The 13719-nt window shown below is 38.6% G+C and overlaps 2 protein-coding genes across 15 annotated transcripts; both read left to right on the forward strand.

The window, feature by feature from the left end:
- The first annotated feature begins 4633 nt into the window (after positions 1 to 4633).
- On the forward strand, positions 4634 to 7963 carry LOC140866269 (GTP-binding nuclear protein Ran1B-like). 14 transcript variants are annotated; one of them, XM_073271223.1, is made up of 9 exons: positions 4634 to 4969; positions 5350 to 5393; positions 5947 to 6103; positions 6236 to 6330; positions 6690 to 6779; positions 6873 to 6950; positions 7100 to 7241; positions 7375 to 7439; positions 7892 to 7963. In XM_073271223.1, the coding sequence occupies exons 4-7, from the start codon at positions 6263 to 6265 to the stop codon at positions 7158 to 7160; spliced, it is 297 nt and encodes a 98-aa protein (XP_073127324.1). In that variant the 5' UTR covers positions 4634 to 4969; positions 5350 to 5393; positions 5947 to 6103; positions 6236 to 6262; the 3' UTR covers positions 7161 to 7241; positions 7375 to 7439; positions 7892 to 7963. The 14 variants fall into 14 exon arrangements, 10 of the variants coding, with proteins under 10 accessions (XP_073127324.1, XP_073127325.1, XP_073127327.1 ...); XM_073271224.1 differs by having other exon boundaries at positions 5950 to 6103; XM_073271226.1 differs by having other exon boundaries at positions 4634 to 4942.
- A 30-nt stretch (positions 7964 to 7993) lies between these two features.
- Positions 7994 to 10019, forward strand: LOC140866270 (uncharacterized). The gene is made up of 4 exons (XM_073271232.1): positions 7994 to 8068; positions 8637 to 8690; positions 8901 to 8948; positions 9538 to 10019. The coding sequence occupies exons 2-4, from the start codon at positions 8682 to 8684 to the stop codon at positions 9820 to 9822; spliced, it is 342 nt and encodes a 113-aa protein (XP_073127333.1). The 5' UTR covers positions 7994 to 8068; positions 8637 to 8681; the 3' UTR covers positions 9823 to 10019.
- The last annotated feature ends 3700 nt before the right edge of the window (positions 10020 to 13719 follow it).

Below are 13719 nucleotides of genomic sequence, written 5' to 3' on the forward strand. Positions count from 1 at the left end.
TTATTTATAATATTAGAATTTATATAAAAAAATTTATTTTTTTTTGTTTTTTATATAGAAAACGACAACGGATATAATCCGTTGTTGTAGGGGTTTAAACCCATTGTAACTGATGGTGTTGTCAAAACTGCGCACCTACGACAATGGATTTATCCGTTGTCGTTGACACAAATCCGTTGTCTTTGAGGGAAACGACAACGGATAAAATCCGTTGTCGTAGGTGCGCAGTTTTGAGAACACCATCAGTTACAACGGTTTTAAACCCCCTACGACAACGGATAAAATCCGTTGTCTTTTAGCGTTTTTCTTGTAGTGTTTTTTTTTGTTTTGGACACTCTATTCCATGGGACAAGACTTAGGTTGGACGGTCCGAGTGGGAGCAGCCATTGAGTTGCTGATGTGTAAGTTAAGTATATAGCATTGATTTTATGAGTTTTGATGAGCATGATTTAGAACTGTGAAACGTGAATCGTTCTTGATGTTTATGAGAAATATTTTGATGATTAAATCTCATATTTTTTGTGTAAGTATGATGTACGTGTTTTCAGTTTAAAGTTTTGAAGTTTTAGTATTATTGATCGAATCTTTTCAAGTTTTGAAGTTTTTTCATGTGAGAGATCAAGATTTCAATGAATGGATATTTTGTATAAAGATGTTAGAATATGAGTATTTTTTGCGTGTGTTTCATGTACGCAAGATTTTAATCAAATCCTTTGACGTTGGTCATTTTTGGGCAAATCCTTTTTGAGTTTTGAAGCTTTTTCATGTCCAAGATCATTATTTATCAATTGTTAAATGTTGTCATATGAAAGAGAGTCGAAAAAGATCGAGGAAGTCGCGAGGAGCACTTGCACGTCATTGCCTAGTTTCCCAAGCAGTGGACCGCACGCTCGAGCACACGGGGGCGCACTAGGACGTGCATAAATGCACGCCCGAACTCCCCCAGTTCTGCCCAAGGGGTATGAATTTTGAACTTTTTAAGTCCTAAATTCATTTTTATAATCTTTTAGGTGTTTAAATTATTTTTAAGAGTACCTATGCAAAACGTTTCGAGTTTTAATGTCAAGAACGAAAAGAATGACTTCCGTGGATCGGTTTATTTATGTAATGCATTGTATACTAGTATGTTATCACGAAAAATATGTTCATTATGAAAGAATGAAATTTTTTTATGAATGTAAAGATGATTTTCTCATTTTTATTTAATTTGAACGCATGATTTTCAAGCATGAAAGTATTTTAAGAGCATGACATTATAAGTTTTCAAGTTATTTTCAAGGTTCATGATGACATGATGATTTTAAGATATTTTTAAGTATGTTTCATGAACGATAAGAAGTTTTACGATGCGAATATTTTATGATGGGTATGATGAAGTTATGAGAAAGTTTATGAAGAAAATGCTTATGATGACGATGTTATGATGAGGAAGTATGACGAAGTTATTATGTAACGATAAGAAGTTTTATGATGCAAATCACTGGATTTGGACTTTCGGGATGATCTTCGGGATGGCCTTTTCAAAATACGTGCTCACTAGAATGAGAAGACGGGAACCTTGGGATGAGCTCTGGGGATGACCTTTCCAAATACGTGCTCATGAGAATGTGGAACTGGTAATATGGGATGAGCTCTGGGGATGAATTTCCAAAATACCTGCTCATAACGACGTTTGCCACAAATTCATGTATCTCATCACCCTTAAATGAAATTTTTTTACGATATGTTTATGTTATGCCAATGCATTAAGTTTTATGTTTCATATACGATATATGTATGTATACGGTGATTGATTGGTGCAGTCAGATTTGAGATGTAAATGAATTATAAGCTTTGGTGGAAAGGGTAAAGAGTCCAAGAGGCGAAGGTGTTGCATGATATGACAGTTTCGAAGCTCTGACGTTTTAAAGCGAGAAGTTTTGCAAATGTTTACTGATATTTTGTTGATATATTATTTTATGCATGATCTTTAAAAGTCAGTATTAAAGAAAAGTTTAGAGTTAGTATTTTCATTGATGACTTCATTACGATGAGTTTTAATGATTTTAAGTTTTTAACCTTTTATGTTATTTCATACATTATGAGAAGTTGACGTTCAGTTTTACAAACTTTTGTAAATTATTTTTCGCACTTAGTTTACTTTATTGAAACTCATGTTTCGTCCGTTTTCTTAATATTATAAATTGTTGGTTCAAATTTGTTTAGTAGTAGTAGTTTTTGCGTGCTCGTATAGAAACCGATTGTTGACTATAGAATTGCATCTTTTGTTCAAATATTGTTATGCACGTTAGACTCATTAGATTTTAATTTCAATCTCGAGTTGTTGAACTTGCAAACTCAAAGCATGTCCTGCACTTTTATATTTAAAAATTTTCTCTACTCTTTTCTGCATCTACATTCTTGTAAATATTTAAAAATACGAGACGTCACAGAGGGCTTTGAGTTATCGGTAAATTTTATGATCTTAGTGATGGAGGACTTCGATTGTATCTTGGGTATCGACATTTTGACTTCTTATCGAGCTACTGTGGAATGTTACTAGAAGATTGTTCAGTTTCGTCTGGTTGAGGGCAATAGTTGGTTTTTTTTATTCTGAGGGAGCACGACCCCCTATGACTTTGGTACCAGCTCTGAGAGATCGTCGAAATGATACCTTATATATGCAATTGACACGTCCACAATGAACATGGCTATTGAAGAGTTTTCAGTTGTTTGCCATTACCTAGACGTTTTTACTGATGAGATCCAAGAGTTTTCTCTGGTCCGAGAGGTTGAGTTCAGGATTTAGCTTGTGCCAAGGATGATACCGATTTCTTGTGCGCCTTATCGTCTAGCGCCGGTAGATATGAAAGAGTTGCATGATTTTTTGGATAAGGGATGGATTTTCCTTAGAATTTCACCTTGGGTAGCTCCAGTACTGGTCGTCAAGAAGAAAGATGGTTCTATGTGTCTCTGTATCGAGTAAAGGCAGTTGAACCATGTGACGATCAAGAACAAGTATCCTTTACCGCGAATTGATGATTTGTTCGACCAGCTTCAAGGTACATCAGCGTATTCAAAGATTGACTTTCAGTTTCGAGTCCGAGACGAGGTGTAGCGACCCAACACGGATCCACTACCTAATCAGAGTTTTAATGGCGCATGCAATAATTAACAACTGAAGCGTAAATGCGGATAAATAAATACAGCAAATCTTATCGGCAGAATAAAACCGACGATAGAAAATATGTATAAATACCATTATATAACCATATTTAAGGTTCAGGATACACAAATCCCTACCCGCTAAAACCTCACTCTCTTGGATCCTCAATCCTGCTGAGAGCCGCCGGAACCGTCCAGCCACAAACCTGTCCCACCACAAGGTACCCCACAATACCCAAACACATGGGCATGAGCAACTACGCTCAATACATAAGCAATGATATATATAAACCAATATGAAGCACGCAAATGTATTTAAAATCATAGTAATACAATTTCTTAGGGCGCCATGAATACACAGTACCATGCTAAGAGAGCGACTCCGCGGGGTACTCGTATATTCCCTATCAACTATAGCGTCTACTCCACCATCGTTGTCGCTCCTAGTGATAGCAAAACCAACCAGGGGCTGAGCGTCCCCAAACACGAATCCATAAGGAGTAACTCATCACCGATGGAAATGGTCTAGACTCACTTCGTACGGGATGCAGTCTTACGTCAAAGTCATGCATGTGCTAAAGCAATAAAACATGTAAAACCATGCACATGCATAAGCAACATATAAGCATACATATATAATGTCGGCTATCTCGGTCAGTACTTACGTACCTCTAACACTGCAGGAAAATCCTAGCACCACTGGTCTAGATCCCACTCCTACTAGTTCAGTCTACTGCTACTACAATGCAAAAAATCATGCATCATTAATTAAGCTCTAAAAGCCTTAACTAAGCTATTACATACTTCTAAATATTTTTTGAAAGCCAAAGTTATACCTGCGTCCGTCATCAGCCCTTTGCTGTCGATAACCTCGAAACTAGACCACAGCTTCGCTACAACACCGGGATCGCACCGCCGCTTCCGGTTTCCCAATGGGGAGCCTAGAACTCCCTAGATCTGAGTTAGAAGGCCTATGAATCGAGAGAGAGAAGGGAAAAGGTGCGAGTGAAATGAGCTCTCGGACCCTCTACTTATCACTACAACAAATATAGTCATACACAACACTATAAAGACAACGGTTTTCAGCAAAAACCGTTGTTGTTTACTCTTTAACAACAATTTTATTTAAAACCGTTGTAATATGTCCAAAAAGCACGCTCATACACAACGGTTTTATGAAAACCGTTGTCTTTAATAGGTCAAAGACAACGGTTTTAATTAACCGTTGTCTATGAGCGGGTTTTTTTAGTCTACGACAACGGTTTTTATTAACCGTTGTCTATGAGCGGGTTTTTTCAACCTACAACAATGGTTTTATTAACCGTTGTCTATAAAAATTTATTGTGTGGTATACGACAACGGTTTTTCCACACTTTACTAATCCGTTGTGGTTTGGTTTTAATATTAATATTAAATTAAGGTTTGGTTTTAATATTAATATTAATTAAAAATTAAATACACTGATTTTCTCTCACTCTCATGACTCTCACTCTCACGCTTAGTCTTCGCCGCCCCGCTTTGAAACCCAACCCTAGCTTCTCCTCACAGCTCACCGCCCTCTTCTCCGCCCCGCTCCTTCCAGTTCCTCCACCCACCTCCGCCCCTTACCCGAGCTAAAATACCACCCACCCATCACCGCCAACTACCTCCCTGGCATTCACCGCCTTCCCTTGAATTATCCCCCTCCTGTTTGTGCTTGCGGTTCATCGTTAAATTTTTGAAGTAAAATTATGCTTTGGTTGTCCTAACCATCGCGTTGACTCCAATGTAGCGAGGAATTTCGACCTGAATCTTCAAAGTGGTCCCCCTGTTCGATCGTAATTGCGTGAGAAGTTTGATTTTTAATTTTTTTTTCATTTCTACTTTTATGTTCGACCGTAGTTGCATTTGATGAAATTTCGACCTGAATCTTCAAAGGGTGCAGTGTTTGTGCGAACATGACTTTTTCCTTTTCACGTTTTTGGCTTTTGGGGGAATCGGTTTTTGAAGTTTTGAAAGATCTTTCTTTATTTAATTTTTTTTATATATTCAATCTCATTTTGTTTTTTTTTGGTGTTCCTGTCTCGTTCTTGCTTACTTTATTCCTGTGTATTGGGCGGCACACATCTCAAATTATTCAAATTCCTGTACCTTTTTTTTTGGGTGTAATAATGTAATGTGTTCGTTTTTCGTTTTCCACATGGTAATGAGCTTGGTGTTGTTCAGGAGTTGACATATCTGCATTTCGTCTGGGCATTTTTCAATGTGAGGTAAACAAAGATATTTTATAGGAGTGTTTTTGTTAGTTTCTTGAAGAAAATGTCAGTCAGGATCTGTGCATTTTTTCGGTTCTTGGTTGGGTTTTCTCGCCTTTTTTGCAAGATCCTGGGTTTTGTTTGTGGTGAGTTGATCTTCACAATGCGGTAGAGGTAGTTGATTGTTTTGACGTTTAGATGTTATGTGCGGTTTGGGTTTTGTGTTTTTGAGATTCTTGAACTGTTTATTGAAGGGTATTTCATACCTATATGCTATCAGGTGAGTGTTTCAGTGACTGCAGACGTTTCAGATTTGTAAACTTATTTTCTAATTTTCTTGGTATGAAGATGGAAGCCTCAAATGAGTAATGTAGCATTTTTTTCGGAGGACATTTCATTTTTTTGCGGTTCATGTGTTGTTTTTTCCCCCTTAGTCCTTAAATTGTGCTTGATGAGGTTCTGTTTGTCATTTCTGCTTTCTTGGGCTGATATTGCGTGACAATGTTTCCTATACCTTCTCTGTTGATTTTTGACAATAAATATGCTAATCGATTATATTTGTCTTTAGTAGGTGGATTTGGATTACGATATTCCGAGAGATATCATTAAGTAGCAGCTTGAAACTTGGAAGTGTATAAAATGGAAAACTATGATATATTGGAGCAGATCGGCAAAGGATCTTTCGGTTCTGTACTACTTGTCAGGCATAAACAAGAGAAAAAGAAGTAAGGGAACTTTCTAAGCCCTGAGATTACTTTGAATTAAGCAGACGATGATGCATTTTAGATCAACTGTTAGGTTTATGATTGCAATATATGTAATGTTATTCATTGGTGATTTTCGTGTTTTGTAAGCAGATTGGTGCAATTATTATGTGAATTTGAATGTATCAGATTTTACTGTCGGAACACGCCGGACAGGAGAAATTTGGTGGCCTTAGAGATGGATACTAGTAAGTGAATTTTGATCTTATGAACTGTTCCTATAGTTGCTATAATTCTTGTGATTTTGCTTCTAGGTCATGGTGCATCATGAGTAACTTGGTTGATGAGAAAAACCAATGTAAAATTTTTTAACTCAACTTGGTTGGATGTGGGTATAATTTAGGATTCTTAGAGTATGACATCACATGGTGCATCATGAGTAACTTGGTTGATGAGAAAAATCAGTGTCCATTTTGTTAACTCAACTCGGTTGGATGTGGGTATACTTTAGGCTTCGTAGAGTATGGTATCGCTATTTGTCTTGTTTTTGGCTGACCATTTGAATATATAAGAATGATGTTTATATTGTGTTGTTGGACTGTTGCAGCATCCATGGACAGTGTTCCATCATCATGTTTGATGTAACAGCTCAACTTACATACAAAAATGTCCCCACATTGCACCGTGATCTTTGTCGGTATGTTGTATTCTTTATTTAAATTGTGTTATGTTTGGATTAAAAATTCTGGTGGCATAATAACATATGCGATTTTCTGCTACCCATATTCAGGGTTTGTGAGAATATTTCTATGATAATGCTCAAGGCTCTACTTGAAACGACGGCGATTTGCTTGGGTTTTCCCCTTTGGTTGTAATCTTATACTGTTATTTTGTTTTGGAAAATCGATTTGATGCATCTGGAGATTTGCTTAGGGCTGTTATTGCGATAAACGTTGCTGCTCTAAATTGATTTCCTGCTTGGGCTCTGGTTTGACCGTGAGTTTCACTTGATTATAGGAGTGTTGTTGCTGGGTTTTTGATCTTTTTTGAGGCTGCTAACTTCCTACTCTTCTCCTGATTGGGTTGCTTACTTCTTCCCACCGTGTGTTTGATATTTTGCTGCAACCAGCGTTCTTGCCACTTCCACTAATACTTTGAGGTAATTTGCTTGAAACTCTACTGGTTTTTAGTTCTTATTTGTGATGTGTGTGCCTCTTCTCCTCCTTGCCTGCTGTTCTTGTGGTGTATTGAAGGGGAGTGGTGAATGTAATGGGATTTATGTGGTTATTTAGGCTGATACAATGAGTACCAATAGCTTGGATCAAGCTTCGGCCATTGGGGCTTCTTCGAGCAATGCGTAAGTCTTCTTTGACTAACCAGAGAGCCTTTCTTTGCAAGGCATTGAAGTAATCATTGTCGAAAGTATTTCTTGTTGAATCCAAAATTTGCTCTGCGTTGTCACCTGCACTGCATGTTTTTGAAAGTGCCCTTGCAAACTGTGCGTTCAAACTGGGATCTGAATCATGAGTAGAGTCGAAGTTACTCAATCAACTCTTGAATGATGAACACTTTGCCATTCCCAGTGTGTGCCCCTACCAGATGGTATGATAAAAAATGATTTAATTAATGTTTCAGTGTGCCGTCTGGATGACGATCATTGTCCCAACTAGCATGACAGCATATCTGTATCTTTATTCTCATGGAGAAGTTACTTTGGCTGCATCCCAACCAGTGTAATAGATGATTCATTTCCTAGATATTATTTTAACGTGTTCTCCATTTCAGAATTTCTTGCTAATGATTTTATAGGCCCGAACAAATGATGTGGATTGAGGAGTTCGCTTGTTTCTTTAACATATTCTCTCGTTATGCCCTCTTGTGGAATGTAGCTTCTTCCACTACAGTGTGCCAGAACAAAACATTATCAGAATTTCTTGCTAATGATTTTTATTAAGGACCCTCTGGCGTATACTGTTGCCACTACAGGTTAGATTGATCTAATGTTCAGTTACATTTATTTTTCTACCCAGGGAATCATAGATTCCATTATCTAAAGTAGTTTTACATGCCTCGGGAAGTGGAGGACCTTAGGTGATTTTCTTTCCATTGTACGTGAATTTTGACAGTTATGAATCCAGTGTGGGAATGGTTGTTATGCTGTTTCTTCTATCGTCCTAGAGAACTAGAGAGAAAAATTGAACTTTGGAAGCAATCAATTGGGGGCGAGCGACCCCTGTTTCTTGCCTTTCTGTCATGGAATATGACAACGATCAATTTTTTCTCATTATATTCTTTCTAATGGCGGGGAGTTGCATAAGATATTCTTTTAGTAATTGTTTGCCATGTCTTGTTTTTCTTTCAAGTTTGGTTGTCCAAAAACTCAGATCTAACACAAAATCACTTGGTCATTATCGGTCATGGGTCAGATTAAAAGTTTCTTCTAGGCTCTTTTTCTCCTTGCATCTGAAACAGAGATCTATGAATGTTAGGGTTTTATTGTTTAAGCAGCGGGTTTCTTGTTTTTTCCCTTATGCAGTTTTACTTTCTGAAACAGGCAATCACATTTGCTGATTTCTTTTTAGCTGATATACTGACCTCTATGTCAAAGGTAGACATCTTCTTGTTGCTCATTGTTTCTTGACAAAGTTATCTGTAGTACAGGAAATCTGTACCTTTGTATGTGATTTATCTGTGTTTCATTTATACAAGTGGTAACTACTGTTCTCTTAACACACAGATTTCTGGTTAAATTTTTTGTCATGGTATCTCTTGTAAGCTGTTTTAACTTTGGTAGTGTTATGCCTGCCTATCCATGCAGGTTTTCTCAGATTTGGAGCGTTCTGTATGTCGAATGGTCCATCGTCAGGTTAGCTTTTCTTTGATCATCCAAACTTTTCATCTTTTAATGTTGAATATAGCTTACAGGATTCTTCTAGTTTCCTGTTTCTTGTGGCCGCTTAGATGTGGTTTATAAGGCTCAGATTTCTAATGTGGTCAACAGAATTTCATTGCTGATTTAAATTTGATTTCTTAGAATTTCAACCCGCTACATCTGTCTTTGCCTCTCTGAGTTCTTGAATTTATTTTTCGCATGTTTGATGATGGAATTTTGTTGAAATTCGATTTGAAATTTTTGAGTACATATTTTACCTTTTGCTTTCTTTTTCCTTGAAAGCTTACCCCATTTCTTAGACATGGCCATCAATTACAGGTTGCTACTATTGCATGGTTTGAGGCTGATTCAGTCTGTGGAAGTCACTCTGTTGCAATACCTATAATTATAGGTTCATAGAAAAATAGATTTTCCCTAGCTAGCAGTCCTCTACTTGTTTCCCTTTTTTGTAGCACTTGTTTTGGTTTTTCTTGTAGTGTAATTACTGTGGGATAGAATGTTGATATAATAACGCTTGCATATGCTTTTATGTGATATTTTTGTTCTTGTGCTTTCATGGCAGATTGGAGCAATACAGGCTGTGTCCCGGAAAGCTTATTTTATAGCTGTTGAAAGTGAGATCCAACCGAATCGGTTTGTTTTGAAGGAACAAGTGAATTTTTGTAAGGTGACAAGAAGTTGCCGTACATCAAGGCTTGGGAGGAAAAATAAAAAAGCAAAGTGGAGAACATGTAAGGCTCTGATTTCTCCGGATATCACTTCTAAATTTCTTGTGAACAATTGTAAGAACTCGTGTTTCAGCTATGAAATGTGGGGAAGAATGGATTCCGATGGGGTGAATTCTTGACTTTGAGAGATTTATGTAAATTTTTTTGTATGAATTTACTTGGAAGTGTTTGAGATTGTGATCACAATTTAGTGTGATGGAACATGGCTCAAAAGAAGGTAGCAGATGTAGCTTCAGGATTCCATTGTAAAGTTTGTTGCTTTGATATGATGTTTTGTAATACTGAAAAATTGTATATTAAATTTTATTTTAAAAATTTTAAATTTTGATTGATTTATAATATTGAAAATTTGTATATTAATTTTTTTTTAATTTAAGAAACGACAATGGATTTAACCAGTTGCAAAACTGTTGTCGTAAGCCTCAAAAGACAACGGATTTAAACTGTTGCAGAACTGTTGTCGTACACCTACATAAGACAACGGGTTATAACTGTCATAAAAGGCAGCTTAAGACAACGGTTATAAACCGTGGTCAAATAGTGTGTACGACAACATATATTCACTATTGCAAATTCGTTGTCGTATGTTGGAATTCACAACGGATATAAACCGTTGTCGTATGTTACAAACCGTTGTCAAAGAATGTGTACGACAACAGATATTTACTGTTGCATATCCGTTGTCGTATGTTGGAATTCACAACGGATAAAAACCGTTGTCGTATGTTATACATACCACAACACCTAAAAGTACAACGGTTTTTCGACCCCTACGACAACGGATTATATCCGTTGTCGTTTCCGTTTTTTCTTGTAGTGTATAGACACAGAATGGAACGTCCGTTCCTCCATCGTTGCGTCCATTCTCCCATCGTTGCGTTTGATGTCCCATCACATGCATAAGCAATGACGTCATCTTGCTGACATCACGGATGACATCAGTAGGCCATAACGTTGCTTCCATTCCACGAACGTTGCTTCCGTTCCAGCCAACCTTCCGGGCCATTTTTTATCATTCTGAGTTCGTTTTTGATGTTCGTAGACTCATCTGAAACTTCCTTAATCCCATTTACTTGATAATATCCTAGTGATTAACGCTTAATCACTCAATTTTGGTACGGGTCATTATATTTTCCCTTACTTAAGAAATATCATCCTCGAAATTTAAGTCTTAGAGGAAAATACGAACAAATCAAGCAAATGTTCTATATTACACCTGAATATCACAAAGTAAAAATATTTATAAAAAAAATTACAAAACATCAAAACAACTCTGGATGTTCAGCTCGCATCCGGCTCTTCAGTTCCCAAGTAGCTTCCTCTGTACCTCTGCGCTGCCACTGTACCATCACCAACGGTATGCACTTGTTTCGAAGCACCTTATCTTTCCTATCTAGAATCCGTAGGGGTCTCTCCACATACGACAGATCCTGATCTAATTTCACCTCAGTCGGATGCAAGATATGCGATTCGTCCGCCTCGTACTATCTCAACAAGTACACGTGGAACACATCATGGATCCCTGAAAGATCTGGTGGAAATGCCAGATGATAAGCGACATCCCCAACCTTCTTGAGAATCTCGACAGGACCAATAAGCCCGGTGTCAATTTACCCTCGCGGCCGAACCTCATCACCTTCCGAAAAGTTGACACACGTAAGAATACATGCTCTCCTACCTCGAAGTGTAACGGCCTCCTGTGAGTGTTTGCGTAGCTAGCCTATAGATCCTGGGCCGCCTTAATCCTGCGTCGGATCAACTCCACTGCATCAGTCATTTGAAGAACCATATGAGGACCCTCAACCTGAAGCTCGCCAATCTCGTCCCAAAACAGAGGTGTACGACAATGACGTCCATAAAGAGCCTCAAATGGTGCCATGCCAATGCTGCGATGGTAACTATTGTTGTAAGCGAACTCCACCAACGGTAAATGATCATGCCACGCTGGACCAAAATCCATCACTGTTGCGCGAAGCATATCCTCCAAAGTGCAAATAGTACGCTCGGACTGTCCGTCTGTCTCTGGATGATAAGCCATACTCAAGCTCAAATTAGTACCAAGGGCTCACTGAAAACTACCCCAAAATCTCGAGGTGAATCTCGAATCTTTATCACTGACAATGCTCAACGAAATGTCATGCAATCGAACGATCTTCCGCACATACAATTGCGCCATCCTATCAAAGGTATAATCTCAGTTATAGGGAAGAAAATGCACTGACTTAGATAATCGATCTACGACAACCCAAATAGAATCACAATTCCTGGAAGACATGGGCAAGTGGGTGAAAAAATCCATCGTCACATGTTCCCACTTCCACTCAGAAATCTCTAAGTTATGAAGTAATCCTCCGAGTCGTCTAAACTCTGCTTTGACCTGCTGAAACACAAGGAATCTGGATACAAACTGCACTTCATCCCTTTCCACCAAAATTGAGTGCGAATATCCTTATACATCTTCATGCTGCCTGGATGTACAGAAAATCTACTAGGGTGAGCTTGCGATAAGATCTCGTCCCTCAAACCGAATCATCGGGTACCACTACTCGACCATAAAGACACAACAAACCGTCTCCTTGCAGATGGAAACCAGAAGTATTACCATTCTCAGCCAAACGGGCTAACTTCTGAGTCCTCAGATCAAAATTCTGAGCTTCCCGGATTCGTCGATACAATGTTGGCTCTGCAAGAACAGAAGAAACACGAATTCCTTGCTGTTCTTTCTTGTGACGGTACGTGAATCCCAAATAACAACACTCCTCCATTACCCTTGAAACTGAACAGGTACCAAAGGAACTCACATAGACCTTGCGATTAAGTACATCAGCAACGGGGTCTGAAGAACCTGGATGGTACTTGATCTCACAATCGTATTCCTTCAACAGATCCATCCAACGATGCTACCGCATGTTCAACTCAGCCTGAGTGAACAGATACTTCAAACTCTTATGATCGGTAAAGATCTTGAATCTTTCTCCGTAAAAATACGCCATATCTTCAGAGCAAAGACAATAGCTGCAAGCTCTAGATCATGTACGAGATAATTCTCCTCGTGATTCTTCAACTGTCTGGAAGCATAAGCGATCACGTGGCCATTTTGAGTCAACACACACCCCAAACCCTGGAGAGAAGCATCAGTGTAGACTACGAACCCACCTGATGCAGATGGCAAAGCAAGGACTGGCGGTGTCGTCAAACGACATCTTAGCTCACAAAAACTGTCTTCACAAGTATCAGACCACACGAAAGAAGCATCTTTCTTCGTCAACTGTGTCAAAGGCCAAGCTATCTGAGAGAAATTCTCCACAAAACACCTGTAGTACCCTGCCAAACCGAGGAAACTACGGATCTAAGAAGCTATAGTCGGACGCGACCAATTCAGAATAGCCTCTGTCTTGCTGGGGTCAACAGATACGCCCTCCTGAGAAATGAAATGACCAAGGAATAAAACTCGGTCAATCCATAAGTCACACTTTCTCAATTTTGCATACAACTCTCTCTCTCTCAAGACTTGGAGTACAGTGTATAGATGATAGGCATGCTCATCCATGCTGCGGGAATAGACCAAGATATCATCGATGAACACCACCGCGAACTTATCCAAAAGGTCGCGGAACACCCTGTTCATCAGATCCATAAAGACAGATGGGGGGGGGGCGTTCGTCAGACCAAACGGCATCACTAGAAACTCATAGTGCTCATACTGCGTACGAAATGCAGTCTTAGGAACATCCTCTTGCCGAACTCGAAATTGATGATACCCAGACCGAAGATCAATCTTCGAATAAACTGAAGTACCCTGCAACTGATCAAAGAGATCATCAATTCGTGGAAGAGGATATTTATTCTTCACGGTCACTTGATTCAACTATCGGTAATCGATACACAGCCATATAAACCCGTCTTTCTTCTTGACAAATAGCACTGGGGCTCCCCATGGTGAAACACTAGGTCGAATATAGCCCTTATCAAGAAGATCTTGAAATTGCTTCTGCAGCTCTTTCATCTCTGATGGT

This window comes from Henckelia pumila, chromosome 4 (genome assembly GCF_033568475.1).
Source record: "Henckelia pumila isolate YLH828 chromosome 4, ASM3356847v2, whole genome shotgun sequence".
NCBI classification, from domain to species: domain Eukaryota; kingdom Viridiplantae; phylum Streptophyta; class Magnoliopsida; order Lamiales; family Gesneriaceae; genus Henckelia; species Henckelia pumila.

Coding starts and splice junctions, on each gene's coding strand:
- LOC140866269 (XM_073271223.1), top strand. CDS start 6,263: ATGTATCAGATTTTACTGTCGGAACACGCCGGACAGGAGAAATTTGGT. Junction 6,780..6,872: donor TTGCACCGTGATCTTTGTCG/GTATGTTGTATT, acceptor ACCCATATTCAG/GGTTTGTGAGAATATTTCTA. Junction 6,951..7,099: donor TGCTTGGGTTTTCCCCTTTG/GTTGTAATCTTA, acceptor ACTTGATTATAG/GAGTGTTGTTGCTGGGTTTT.
- LOC140866270 (XM_073271232.1), top strand. Junction 8,949..9,537: donor GTCGAATGGTCCATCGTCAG/GTTAGCTTTTCT, acceptor CTTTCATGGCAG/ATTGGAGCAATACAGGCTGT.